Source organism: Hippocampus zosterae, chromosome 21 (genome assembly GCF_025434085.1).
Source record: "Hippocampus zosterae strain Florida chromosome 21, ASM2543408v3, whole genome shotgun sequence".
Classification (NCBI taxonomy): domain Eukaryota; kingdom Metazoa; phylum Chordata; class Actinopteri; order Syngnathiformes; family Syngnathidae; genus Hippocampus; species Hippocampus zosterae.
Genome location: NC_067471.1, coordinates 6,489,572 through 6,503,072, shown reverse-complemented (window position 1 = coordinate 6,503,072; position 13,501 = coordinate 6,489,572). Strand labels below are relative to the sequence as shown.

At 48.3% G+C, this 13,501-nt stretch overlaps 1 protein-coding gene across 2 annotated transcripts in view; it reads right to left on the bottom strand.

Moving 5' to 3' along the window:
* Nucleotides 1-13,501, bottom strand: part of col7a1l (collagen type VII alpha 1-like) — a 31,839-nt gene that overhangs the window by 15,443 nt on the left and 2,895 nt on the right. The window contains exons 3-34 of one of the 2 annotated variants that reach the window (XM_052055457.1): nucleotides 11,516-11,576; nucleotides 11,071-11,199; nucleotides 9,217-9,426; nucleotides 8,477-8,657; nucleotides 8,252-8,411; nucleotides 6,846-6,939; nucleotides 5,874-6,047; nucleotides 5,606-5,769; nucleotides 5,410-5,539; nucleotides 5,233-5,349; nucleotides 4,999-5,154; nucleotides 4,557-4,673; nucleotides 4,331-4,477; nucleotides 4,136-4,255; nucleotides 3,914-4,072; nucleotides 3,713-3,826; nucleotides 3,482-3,631; nucleotides 3,265-3,402; nucleotides 2,776-2,922; nucleotides 2,571-2,690; nucleotides 2,078-2,224; nucleotides 1,793-1,999; nucleotides 1,590-1,729; nucleotides 1,372-1,495; nucleotides 1,151-1,294; nucleotides 881-1,074; nucleotides 722-787; nucleotides 612-629; nucleotides 518-541; nucleotides 366-431; nucleotides 166-246; nucleotides 42-68 (exon numbers count right to left, since the gene is read on the bottom strand). In XM_052055457.1, coding sequence (XP_051911417.1) covers nucleotides 42-68; nucleotides 166-246; nucleotides 366-431; nucleotides 518-541; nucleotides 612-629; nucleotides 722-787; nucleotides 881-1,074; nucleotides 1,151-1,294; nucleotides 1,372-1,495; nucleotides 1,590-1,729; nucleotides 1,793-1,999; nucleotides 2,078-2,224; nucleotides 2,571-2,690; nucleotides 2,776-2,922; nucleotides 3,265-3,402; nucleotides 3,482-3,631; nucleotides 3,713-3,826; nucleotides 3,914-4,072; nucleotides 4,136-4,255; nucleotides 4,331-4,477; nucleotides 4,557-4,673; nucleotides 4,999-5,154; nucleotides 5,233-5,349; nucleotides 5,410-5,539; nucleotides 5,606-5,769; nucleotides 5,874-6,047; nucleotides 6,846-6,939; nucleotides 8,252-8,411; nucleotides 8,477-8,657; nucleotides 9,217-9,295 — 3,705 coding nt within the window. In that variant the 5' untranslated portion in view covers nucleotides 9,296-9,426; nucleotides 11,071-11,199; nucleotides 11,516-11,576. The remainder of the gene's footprint in view (nucleotides 1-41; nucleotides 69-165; nucleotides 247-365; nucleotides 432-517; nucleotides 542-611; nucleotides 630-721; nucleotides 788-880; nucleotides 1,075-1,150; nucleotides 1,295-1,371; nucleotides 1,496-1,589; nucleotides 1,730-1,792; nucleotides 2,000-2,077; nucleotides 2,225-2,570; nucleotides 2,691-2,775; nucleotides 2,923-3,264; nucleotides 3,403-3,481; nucleotides 3,632-3,712; nucleotides 3,827-3,913; nucleotides 4,073-4,135; nucleotides 4,256-4,330; nucleotides 4,478-4,556; nucleotides 4,674-4,998; nucleotides 5,155-5,232; nucleotides 5,350-5,409; nucleotides 5,540-5,605; nucleotides 5,770-5,873; nucleotides 6,048-6,845; nucleotides 6,940-8,251; nucleotides 8,412-8,476; nucleotides 8,658-9,216; nucleotides 9,427-11,070; nucleotides 11,200-11,515; nucleotides 11,577-13,501) is intronic. The other variant, XM_052055456.1, reaches the window with a different exon arrangement.

Below are 13,501 nucleotides of genomic sequence, written 5' to 3'. Positions count from 1 at the left end.
TCATTTCATTCAAGACATTTTACTCATCAATCAAGTTTTACCGTATCGCCCGGTATGCCTGCAGTGCCCTGAAAAAGACGAAAAGATGCATTGCAGAAAATAATGACAACACGTGTTAAAACAAGTAAACTTAGGCCGAGTTTGTTCTCTTGTGAGTTCACTTACCCGTTGCCCGGCGGAACCCGGAGGTCCGGTTCGCCCAGGGCGTCCAGGCAGCCCAGGAATGCCGTCCGTTCCGGGAGGTCCCTGGCAAAGCAATATGGCCGACGCGTCGGCAAGAAAATATCAATCAAATGAAACAACATCACGCTCCAGATAAAAAAAACAATCCAGATTTGATTTGTCCGTGAGTGTGCACATCTTGCCTTTTCACCCTTCTCTCCCTTGGTCGAGGTAAAAGGATCAAAGTGCCCGGGAGTTTGCCTGAATCGCTACCAAAAAACAAACAAACAAAAAAAAAAGTCTCAGGTGGTGTTAAAAATGATCAGAAATATAAAATATTTGGAGTCAAGCTTACCAGACCACCCCCTACACCATCGCCCTGAAAGAGTAAAGTCCACACACATCAATATTGTTTTGACACGCAACAAATTTGTCAAATTTAATCTCACCCTTTCTCCTTTCTGGCCCTGGGAAAGACACCGGAAAAAAAAAAACAATTTCACGACATTTTCACTGATTGTGCTTGAAACCTTTGATGTATTGCACCTGATCGACCGACCTTGATACATTGGCAGGGGGCCTGAGGTTTTGCCACCTCTGTTGGGTCATCAGTGGGCGTGTCCAGCTGAGTCCCCCAAAAAATAATAATAAATAAATAAAAAATCATGGGGGAACTGAAGTGATACACCAGCCCAAAAATGAAACGTTCTCCTTTCACCTCCTCATCCAGGCGCAGCTTGAACTCGGAGCGCAGCTCCTCGCCGCAGACGCTCCCGATGAATTCTCTCTCGACGGAGGGAAAGTCGTCAAAGGTCGGCGAGTAGAAGACGTTCTTGTACCTGCCGGGGGCCGCGACTTTACGCAACTCCTGCAGGTCGGCATTGGCGACGCCCACCGCCAGGATGCTGACGCCTGCGTGAAATGTAACGTTCAGATTTAAATGGTAAAGAGGATGAAGCTTGAAACCCAGATGGGACTTTTGACTGACCAAGAGCGCGGGCGATCCTGGAGGGGGGCTCCACGTTGTCCTGAGCCCTGCCGTCTGTTATCAGCACCAGAACATGGGCGACATCCTGCCTCATGCCCAGAGACTCCTGAAACATTTCCTGCAGGACATAGCTGATGCCCTTCCCTGCGTTTAGACGGGCATCAAAGTTCGAGAAATTCGATTCCTCCAAATGCGCGGTTGGTGATTTGTGCGGCGCAAACCTGTCTTGGTGTTGCCCCCTCCGTAGCGTAACCCCGTGAGTGCCCAAAGCACGGCGTTCCGGTCTTTGTGATCATTGAGTCGGAATTCAATTCGAGGCTCATCGCTGAAATGAACCACGGCTATCTGGAAAGGCAGAAGAGAGAATTTCAACCTGATTATGTTCGTTATTACTACCATTTGAGCTGGATGAAGTGCCGTTCGGTTAGCGGACACTAACCTGCGTGCCTTCGGGGCCGATGACCGGGAAGTAGGTCACCACCCGGAATATGAAGTCCTTCATCTTGTCGAAGTTGTTGGCGCCGATGCTGGACGACTCATCTACCAGGAACACAATGTCCACTTTGCTCCGGCCGCACTCTGGCAAAAAGGCCAAATATGTGAGTCGGCAATCGGAGCATGATGAGGGCCGAAATAAAATACCTGCTCTTGATGGAGTAGGAGTGACTGCGCGTGGCGGTGTGAACTGCGGGGAGGCCGCTGTTGGATGAACTGGGGTCGTCTTCACTGTTGTAATGGGCTGCACAATAGGGTGCTCAGTGCTTCGAGTGCTTATCTGGAGGGTTGAGGTGCTGGCTGTGACATACGGGGCCAACGTTGTTGGCTGCGACGTCGAAGGATGCTGTCCCACTGAGATGCACGGTAGCGAAATATGCAATCATTACATTAAAAAAAAAAAAGTCCACGAGTCTCATGAGACTTCCTTACCAATCCTCTGGTATACGGTGCTGACCGGTCCCTCCATTTGCCCATACAAAGGCCGAATGGAGAAAATATATGTTCTGCCATACAGGAGGTCACCGACTTTAAAGGAGGTGAAACTAAGACCCAGCGTCTCTTTTTTGGTCTCAAACACTGAAACAGAACACATGTCATTATTTTACATTTCTCCAGAGGCAATTAGCTTCATCTTTTTTGGGGGGGTTTACCGGTTATTAAAAGCTCCTGCCAAAATACAGACAAAGACAATGAAAGGAGAATGTGACAAAATCAAATTCGCTTGAGAGTGTTTACCCTGCAATTCAATACACTCATTGCATCAACATGACATGCAAAGCATATCAGCTTCAAACTCTGGGGGACGATTTGAATATCGATTTAGAGACAAAACAACACTCAGAGAAAACTGTAAGATGAGTAAGGCACAATAAAAAAAAGGATGAGTACAGCACATCAGAATGACACGTTGATGGCTCCAGACCTGAGATGTGCCTCCAGCTTAGACGGTACCCGGAGACACCCGCCACTCGGTTCCAGCTCAGAACAGTGCTGCTGTCTGTCGTGTTTATTGCCGAGAAGCCAGTCACTTTTGGTAGGTCCGCTAAAGTCCAGCAAATGGGAGAAAACTTAAAAGGGTGTATTTGTTACGGTCTTCATGTCGAGAAACTTTTATGAGAATGGCTCACAGGTCCGTGCTGTGACCAGGACAGAGCTTCCTTCCCGGCTGCCCGCCATGGAGGACACTTGGATCTTGTAGGCCGAGCCCTCGTCTAGGTTCTGGATTGTGAAGGTTGTAACACCAGCTGGTACCATATGGGACTTCTCTTCTCCCCCTACATGGAACAAAGGCGTGGATAACTAAGTGTTGTCATGAAAAGAAAGGCTTTACCTCGCCAATTGCCTTGAGTTAAAAAAAAAGAAGCTGGATTTAATCACAGCACCAATTTGTCATCCAATGTATAATTGCTTTCCAATTGAGAAAATAAAATATAAACACCGGGGGCCCCAAAATTGAACCATGTGGGGCACCAAACGACAGCGGGGCAAGAGTGGGGATTCAGAGCAACCAAGCACAAGACAAAAAGACCTGCCTGCCAAATAGGATTGAAACCGCGCGAGAGCACGACCACAGCGATACCACAGCAATTTTGAGCACAATATACACAGAATCTCACCCGTGAAGTGGATCCAGGAGACTTTGTAGCCGGTTGCACCAGGTGTTTGTTTCCAGGAGAGGGTTACCGAATTAACACCAGTGTCCACAACTCTGACTTCCTTCACCAGTTGGGGCGGTTCTGAGTCCAATGCAGCCGCTGCCAAATTAAACAAGCAATCAAGGCAGGGCCTACATGCCAAAATCTCCACTGGGGCCAAGAGGAAGATGTTCACTACCTGTGACTTGAGTTAAGGAAATTTCAGGCCCCTCAGTGTTGCCGTATATTGCACGGACTGTGATGGTGTAGGTGGTGTGAGGGCTCAGGTCCGTGATGTGATAGGAGAGAACGCTGTGGTCCAAGTAGCGCGACTGGGGGCTGCCGCTGTCTGCAAACGTAGAGATGTACATGTGTGACAAAATTCAGGCATGGGAGGGGGAAGGTGGATGCCGGCGACAACAACATTTACCAGTGTTCCAGGAAAGTTTGTACTCCGTAGCGCCAACTATTGGACTCCACTGCACTTCTATGGTGGTGCTGGTGTAGGCGGTTACCTCAAAGCTGGACACGTAACCGAGAGGAGCTGAGAGTGAACCAGACGAAACATCAGTATCAATCTTTTGATGCTAATATTTGGGGCGACGACCCATCTTAAAACACAGGTACTGACAAGTTCGGAAGGTGGCGGTGATGCCAGGCCCGACCACCGATCCAAAGAGCACATAGAGAGTCAGGGCGTACTCCGTGTCATGGGCGACATTCTTCAGCTGGTACTCAGTGGTGGTGCCGTTCAGAGCCACCTGCCTGGGACGGTCCCGACCTACAAACTCTGAGAAACGACACGACGCATAAGAGGCAGCTCTTGCCGGGACCATTCCAACTTCCAACACACCTATAGTGGGTCCCCAGGCTAGTCGGTACCCAGTGGCGCCAGGCACGCTGTTCCACGTGATGACAGCGGTGCTGGTGCTCACAGCTGACACCTTCAGGGTCTGCACCGCACTGCTTTCCACTGACAGGGGTGATAAGGACTCATTACATGGAAAAGTCCATCACGCTTGGTCTCTTTCTAGAGCAGTATAGTTACATGTCTTGACTTTGGCGAAGGTGACGGGCCCTTCGATATCACCAAAGATGGGATTCATGGTGATGGTGTAGTCGGCGCCCGCGTGGAGGCCCTGGATCATGTAGAAGTCAAAGGTGTCCCTGAGGTTGATGTTCTCGATGTGGCCCTCTGAAAGCAACGCATTCCGACACATTGTATGTGGCATAGCAAATTTGGCGGTGGTGTCATATTTGTCAGGCAGCGTTACCAGGCGACGCCCATGTGAGACGGTATCCCGTGGCGCCTTTAACTGACGTCCATTTGGCTTGCACAGTGTCAGTGGTTGCGTTCTGGACCAGGAGTTCTTGAATTGCGACCAGCTTCACTGTAAATATACAAACAAATCCAACCAACAAAAAAAAGAGGATGTTAAAATATACATAAATAAATATATGATCAGAGAACATAAAGCTGCGTCTTTTGGACTAACATGATGAATGAAAAGAAAAAAGAAAAATCAGAAATCTGGCATAGAGCAACATTACCCTCTTGTGGACACGTTGCAATACTACAACGGAATTGTGGTTTAAAAAGCATTGCGTCACACCAAGGGTAAAATTTGTATACCCGGTACATTTTCTTTTATCTCGTGACATTTATTGCCAAGCATGGTAATTATTGTCATGGAATTCAGACGTAATAATAGTTACATGTCTTTCCCACGACGGAAACAGGTTCACTCAGCCCCTGCGGGTAAACCGCCGAAATACTGATGTTGTACTTTTTGTCCTCCTCCAGGCTGTCAATCACATGTGAGGAGGCATCTCCTGGGAGCAGCTGCTCGTACACGAAGCCCGGTCGGTCGGCTGCATTTGAGAAACCGGGCAATGTCACTCCATAGAAAATACAAGCGGCGTCAATCACAATGCGTGTTGTTTTCGTACGTCTTGGGATGAGAACCCTGAATCCGTCGAGCTTCTTGAGAGGAGGCGTCCAGCCCAGACGTAGCGAGAAAAGACCCTCTTCGATAACTCGGAAATTTAACACTTGAGGCAACGGCGCTGAAAAACGAGATTTGGTGCTCATGGCGTAAAGTGACATTTGGCGATTTTACCACTTACTCGTCTGGGCAGTCGTCGTTGCAGACTCTCCGATGAGACTGGGATATATGGCGGACACAGTCAGGGAATACGACGTCTTTGGGTTGAGCTCTGTCACCACGATGGTCGTCACGTCTGCCTTAAGACCAATCTTAAGGGAGCAGAGGCCAAAATAAATATCTGGCCGAGATGTGCGGACTGTTCCCACGTCTCTCACCTGTCTCTGCTGCGCATAATCGGGTTGTCCTCGGTAGCTGAGAGGGATGACCGTGAGTCGGTAGCCCGCGACGTCCCCCGTGGCCGCCGTCCACGTCAGTCTGAGGGAGCCGTAGGCCAGCTCGCTCACCCGCAGATCTCTTGGACCCAAAATGGGCTCTTTGACTGGACGCAAGGAGTCCGGGAAATAGATTCCAAAAAGAGAAAAGCACGTTCATATACGTTCATTTTATGAATTGTATTTTTGTTGCGATGCACGTCTTTCTCACCGGGCTGAAACATTTTGACAGGGCGCGGCGGCTCGGAGGCGGTGAAACACACTCGGCGAGACAATTTGGGGAGGACGGCCTCCAGCAGGGGGAAGTCAGCACCCATCAAGAGGTGCTCCTCGTGCGGCTGGGAAACCATTGTCCTCAGCTCGGCCTGATCGGCTCCCCTCACGCCTGAACACAAAAAGCATACGGATCACTATTTTGGCACTACATAGTTTCTTCCACTAGGGGGACCTGTGGCATTTTCAATTGCTTCACTGGTGAAGTCCGTGCAGAGCCCTCAGCCATCAAATAAACAACCAAACAGCAGATTTTCTACAGCTGACTCGGGCGTACGCGTTTAAACGCTGTTTATTTCGATTATTTGTGCACATGAATGTTCAAAGGAGTCTTTCGATTGCTTCCAGCATGATTTCACCGATTTGCCCTGAGGCACTGACTCATGAAGTCCGTACTGTCGAGACTTGTCGTTTGCTTTTTGATGTTTGTTGACATGCAGGTTTGCTTCGCCGCGGTGGTGATGAATAAGAGGAGCGCCACTCGGGTGTCAGAGGTGTACAGATGAATCGGCCGGTGAATAATGGGCGCAATTAGAGAGCGATTTGCTAATGTGTGGTATAATTATTGCAGCGCTCGCAGCAAGGGGAGCGAAATGTATGCGTGGCCGCTGCGCATGTGAGGGAAAGGAGTGCAAGTGGACGGACGGTTGAATGAAGCACTTCTTCAGCAATACATATGGAGGCGCGCTTGACCAAATATTGTGGCGAGAGAGTGTGCTGCATATGGATTCTATATATTTGCGCGAGTGCAAATATGATTCTCGCACAATCACAAGGTTCCGGGGAAGAATCCAATCGCAACTGTACAGGGCATGAATTTCTGACAGCGGGTGAGACGGCGGCCACCCGGGTAAGATCTGCAAGGACCGCTGCAGTGGGGATGTTGAGCGAATTCACAATCCGGACTCACCGACAGCGTAAAGCGAAATCCCATTGTCGGCCACTTCTTTGGCGGCGGCGTCAAAGGGGTCGTCCGAAGGGCCGTTTGTGATCAAAATGGCCACCTAAAGAGAAAGCGCAGGCGGTCAAGGGTGTATTCAGGTGTACCCTGTGACACAAGTTGAATTTGTAGCATGAACATGCTACAAAATAGTGTTTTATTTAATTAACACATCGTAAAAATCACACCGAAAATAAGTGAACATGTATAATGCAGACTTTTGGATATAGAGAGAGATGGTCTCTCTCCAGTAATCTGCAGTCATAGTCGTTCTTCGCAGAGGATAAAGAATACCTGTGAGTGTATCTGCCGCTTGAAGGATTATGACAACGCGAAACTGTAGCTTTTTGCTAGCCCGTCTGTGGCGTTCTGCATTGTTTGTGAGCATGAAGCTAAATAGATATACTGTACAATTGTCTCTGCTTTATGTTTGGTTTGATAATAAACTAATTGGGAGAGGCAATCAACAGTTTGGAATTTTTGTTTTTGACAAGTTGTCTACTTTTTGCCAAATTGCTGCTTGAGCGCAGTCATGTTAAACTGTCAAAGAGTCGAAAATCGGCTGAACAGCGGCTCGTATCTGGGCACCGCTGTATTCCCGATGAAAATGTCCTTGTTCCAATTTCCAGAAACACAGCATGTATTTCAGCTCAATTAAACAAAAAAGATTAAAGTCCCATCAAGATTTAGAGACTGTTTGTTTTACTGTTCCAATCCATTCTACAGTTTAAACATTTGCACAGTTAAGTAGCTAAATAATTAATACACCACTGTTTGGGAGAAAAAGAAAAAGTAATTTAAAAACAGCATCACACTCATTAAAGCCCCCCCGACCCCACACAGATTTGTTCATGGTTTAGTTTATAATTGAATTCATAATTGAATAAATCAAGCGAAAAGAACAAGCGGGATGCACGCATGCGACCGAGACGAGCTATTTGCTCATTCATAAAAATTAAGCAAAGTTCACGGAAAGTTCAAGAAAGAAGAAGAAAGAGGAGGCAGGACAGCATCAATACGAGATTGCGGCTGCCGCTCGCATGCGCCCCGCCGGTACAAATTCAATATATCAACCTAATCCTCTCCCCGCTGCCTTCCCACGTCAAGTGCAAAATTATTCACACGCACACTCAGAAGATAGCGGGTTGATGGGAATGCTAACCGGCAGCGTTACTTGGAGTCTCCCCGCCACTGATAGAGAGGGAAAATACTTCACATTTTATCACTTGACAAGTTTAGTTGCCGTCTGGCGCAGGCGGCTGACTTTAAAGCGCTTCTTTTTCATTTTTTATTTTTATGCTATCTAAAAATGGATGTCCTTACATTGCTTTGCCAATGTATGTGTTGTACTTAATTATGGTGGCTTCACAAAGTACCTTGGGTGCGTGGTCGCGACTGATGGAGGCGCTGAAAACGTGGTGTACGAGAAATTGCAGGGCGGCGCCCATCTTCCTGGCTCCGCCTTCATAAGGAAGCATACTGACCGCCCCGAGCACCTCCTCCAGGGAGCTGTAGTCCGTCAAGGCGATTCGCATCCTGGGAGCAAAAACGGGAAGCTGGGCGCGATTGAAAAATGACACGCGTCGCATGTTGACTTTTACCTGGGGACGTCCCCAAAGACGGTGACTCCAAAACGGACGCCCTCGGCTCCCACGGGGCTGTCCTTGAAAGAGGAGAGCATCTCCGAGATGAAGTCTTTTATCGCGGAGAAGCCACCTGTGCCGACGCTCCAAGACTCGTCCACCAGGAAAACGATGTCTGCTTGCACCACCGTCCTGCAGGCTACCAGAGATACAAACGAAATTTAGCTAGAGGCTTTGAATGAGGGGGAAAAAAAAACCAAAGCCAGCATTTTAAATTTGCAGAGGATAAAGAATATATGACAAGTATAAACAGTCAAATTTAAATTTGAACCCCCAAAAAAAATAATTTCACAGAATGTCCCAAGCTGCTGAATCTCCCAACAGCTTCATACTCGTCTTGCCACTAGATGGCAGTCTTGCCTCATCACGTGCGCCTGTTCACATCTGCAGCGAGCTCCACAAACTCCCACGAATGCTTATTGACACACAAGTCAGCCCAAAAAGAGCATCAATATTCCAAACACTCCGGCACTAAAACTTTAGCACAGCGACGAGGAGCGCTTAGAATACTAAAGTAAACACCGCACGCTACGCAGGCGCTTGGCCCACCTCCTCAAGCACTTTTTAAATGGTGTGTCCTGAAATGAGGTGTGCAATCAAAACGGAGCAAGGAGAGTTAAATAAGGCGGCCGTTTTATTGATCCCAATTGAGCCTGCGTGTTACTTTTCACCGAGGCAGGGGAAGAGTGATGTCATACCCTCGGCTTGTGCCGTGACGCTCCGACGACACAGGAGGCAAAGCAACAGGAGAACCCTGCACACGGGAGAGCGGCCCATACTCTTCTCCCGCTCGTCCTCTCCGCACCGTTCCGATCACCCGGCTCCTCCTCCCGCCCGCCTCGCCTCACAAATCCCCTTCCAGGACGGCGCTCCGGGGATCATCAATTCCAGGGCTTCTTCCCTCTTATCTGAGACAGGGAAAGTCAAAGAGAGATAAAACATGAGCAGCCATTTTTTTTTTTTTTTTTAAACATTGTGTTTAACTTGCTGGGAGTCGGGCACCCCGGCAAACGCGCGTGGCATGGAAATCGCACACTATTTATGATCTATTTATTACATATTGGCGAGAAGATAATATAAAGATTGTTTTTCAGCACATTCCAACGGTGTGCTAAAAGGTGTATAAGTCTCACACAGCAGCTTTTTAAATCATTTGATTCTGTGGCAGCTATCAGAGGCAATTACTGCAGCGTCTAAACCAACCCGCCGTTTGGAATTTATGACCCCAATAATCTAAAAGGGGACATCTCACATTGCAGAGGTGGACTCGACTGAGCCTTTTTTTTTTTGTGGCAAGGCAGGGGTAATATTCAGGCACAATGTTTCACATTTCCCGATGGAGGATGTTTGATGATGATAACGGATGTGCTTGGGATTTCATGCATGTCTAAAAATGGAGTGTTTTCTTTTGTGAATGAAAATAGGACGACGTGTGCGGTCATATCGCCTGAGCTCGAGCAGACTGACAGCTTCATTATTTCCCCGAGAAGATGATGCACACAAGCGTGACAAATCTGAATGAACAGACAACAAGAACGTCCAAGATAGCGCCGCGATTGTTTTACTTAACTTCAGGAGAGTACCGGGTGTCTCTTGAGACAATTGGACGACATAACTGACAAAAAAAAAAATCTTTCAAGGGCCCAAAAAATATTGTGTTCTGTGATTCAAGGCGGCCCGTTAGTCCAGTGGTTAGCACGTGGGCTTCACAGTGCAGAGGTACCGGGTTCGATTCCAGCTGCGGCCTCCCTGTGTGGAGTTTGCATGTTCTCCCCGGGCCTGCGTGGGTTTTCTCCGGGTGCTCCGGTTTCCTCCCACATTCCAAAAACATGCGTGGCAGGCTGATTGAACACTCTAAATTGTCCCTAGGTGTGAGTGTGAGTGCGAATGGTTGTTCGTTTCTGTGTGCCCTGCGATTGGCTGGCAACTGATCCAGGGTGTCCCCCGCCTACTGCCTGAAGACGGCTGGGATAGGCTCCAGCACCCCCCGCGACCCTAGTGAGGATTAGGCGGTTCAGAAAATGGATGGATGGATGGATGTGATTCAAGCCTACGAAATCAGATGTCGGTCCGCCTCGGCCGATTAACACGAGCGTAAAAGTGCCATAAAAAGTGATCGGGCTCGATGGGGGAGCCATTCGGGGAAATTCCTCGCCGTGCTTTGACCGCCTGGCTTGAAGGCTGGATGACATTTACAACCTGTGCGAGCCAGAGCGGGCTGGCAGGTCCCGCGCAACTCCTCACTTCACCTCCTTCCTCGCATACCGATGCAGATATGTCTCTGCATGTATCTTATTCGCGCAGAGAGCAGCCAGTCAGGTGTGGAGGATTTTATGAATGACAGCCGGCACGCTTAAATATGCCACAAAATGCTGCGGTGGTTTTTTTTACTTTTGTGGCCTTAGTCGTGTCTCAAGCACAGGGGCAACCGACAGCCACAATCAAAAACGGCCGCCGTGGTTCATATTAACAACGTGGTGGCGCAACACTTGGCGTTTATCACCGCCACGAGAAGATTAAACAATATTACAAAACGAACTTCACGGACTCACTCGGTGTTATCTGCTTCTTTCTCGCTCAGTCTTTCTTTCTCTCTCTCCTGCTCTCGCACACGGCGGCGGCCTTGCGAGTGTAGCCGTACGTCAGCTCTTTCTCCATAATGGCATTTTCCACCTCGCCACCTTTCGGAATGGATTATCCCCGCAAGACGGTTAGTGGCAGAAAAAAAAAAAAAGGAAAAGACGACGGCGATGTAATTCAGATTTTGAAAGCCTAAAGCAGAAAGTTTGAAGGAGCAGCCGAGCAACACAGACAACAACGTGTTTGCAGTAGTGCAGGCGTGCAAGACGTGCAAGTGCATCTATAATCACACAAAAAAAAAAAAGAATATAATGAGCTTAAACTACGCACTGCTGTAAAAAGATTAACACTTGGCTTGTTAAATCAGCACATTAATGTGCAACAAAGCGAATGGATTTTGAAGGGCCTTCTACTTACCTCTCTGCTCAAGTTCATCAGAATGATCCAGAAGACTTCCAGACAGGGGTTGAAAAATCCCCTAAAAACACAAAAATGTTAAATCCAAGTGAGGCAGTCGTTCATGAATCTGTGTGTGTGAGAGGAGGAGGTAGGTGTGTGTGTGTGTGAATGAATGAATGACACTAGAATTTTTTTTTGGGGGGGCTTGGCTAAACATGCATAAAAAAAAAAAAGTTTGGGAAGAGGGGTGGGGGCTGCTGCGCAACTTGCTGCCCTTAGGGAAGAAGCGGGGGTGACTTAAAACGCTTTGACCCAGCCCCGAATACCACCAAGAGCAAACGGCTTGAGGAATAAAAAGCAGTCGGGTTAAATCATGTTTTACAAGCCCCCCGACCCCCCCATCCCCTTTTGTTGGAATTGGACACCGGGTCACCTTTGGAGGAATGCAATGACCGGTTTTAATGGGCTTCGGCCAGCTGTGAGCGCTGACATGCTCGGACTCAAACGGCACGTTGTCGAGCCAGAAGCATGAGGTCAAGTTTGAGTCGTCATCGATTCCACACCTACCGGGGACCATTTCGTCGCAAAAATAAATGCGGTAGGCGAGCCAAATTGTGTTTTAAGGTAGCGTAAGCGTATGTGCTTACAACGGACGACAGGCTGCCCTGCCGATGACCTTTCGCACATCAAACGAGAGTTTCAAGACTGCGGGTGAGGCGTCCTGGACCGCGTCCACTGGAGCGCTCAAAGAGGAAATCGTGGGGCCGGAGGTTGTCTCCAGGCGTGTTAGTGTTCTTCTCGCCAAGAGTCGCAAAGGGGCTATAAAGGAAGTGTGAAAACACTGATGTTGCCAAACACATTTCGGGGCCTTTTGTTTTTACACGAGTTGTAATGTAGGTCATCAAAAACAACAAGGACAGAGACTTTTTCAACCAGAGAAGGGAAAAGTATCACTTTTTATTGTAGCTAATGACACTCAAATGTGGCTAGGGGATTTTTACACTGTTTATACTTGTCATATATTCTTTATCTTCTGCAAAAAAAAATATTGCAGCTTACCGAGCTTGTTCTGAAACTCTTCCTCATGTGTCTATAGTACACTATGCGCTGCCATCTTGTGCAATATTAAAAAAAAACTAAATGACTGAGTACGCCCTAATGCCTGATTGTCATTCATAAACTTCGTTCCAACACACAATATGTGCACGTAAAACCTCTGTCACGTTTCGAGCAGACTCAATTATCGGCGGTTCCCACGTGAAGCCGCAGGTGTGCGCGCGGATACGAGAGCTGCGGCGTGGAACCTGTTGGATGCGTTCACACGGCGGGGGATATTAACCACTAATCGCGCTGTTTACACCGAGTGGGCTTGCGTTCAACTGCCGTAAAACCCCTCCAACCCCCCCCCCACCCCCTCCCCAGCACATACACGAGCACGCTCACTCCCCCGGCGACAAGAGGTGGCGGTGCAGTTGTGATTAAATTCACGCCGCAGGGTAACATGGACGCAATCGTGTGTGCGTTGGGAGGCAAGGGGAACAAAAAAGACAAAGGAGGAAGAAGAAAACAAGCAAGAGGAAATTTAAAAAAAAAAAGGGGGGGGGCAATAAATCTGGAAAGCCGCTGGGAGTTGAGGATGATGGGTGTGAGAGTTTGGAGGCTTCAGAGTGGGCGGTGCGGTCCGCTGGGAATACATTGCAGGCAACAGATGATTGTCACGAGCTCCGGAAGGAAGATGCTACAGTCAACGCTACAACTAAGATGGCTCATTTACGCCCACATGCTAAACGGACAAAAATATTGCGCCATTCCACATTCCAATTTACCTTTCCCTTGCGGTAGTCTAAATGCGGCACGATATTTCACCACGTAATGTGATTCAAGGACGCATTACCGAACAGCAGCCCAATAACCAACACGGTGCAAACTTCCGAGGGCGAGCGATGAAATATCAAAATGGCGTCCACGTGTGGTTTTAATGACCAATTAAAATTCCATTTAACA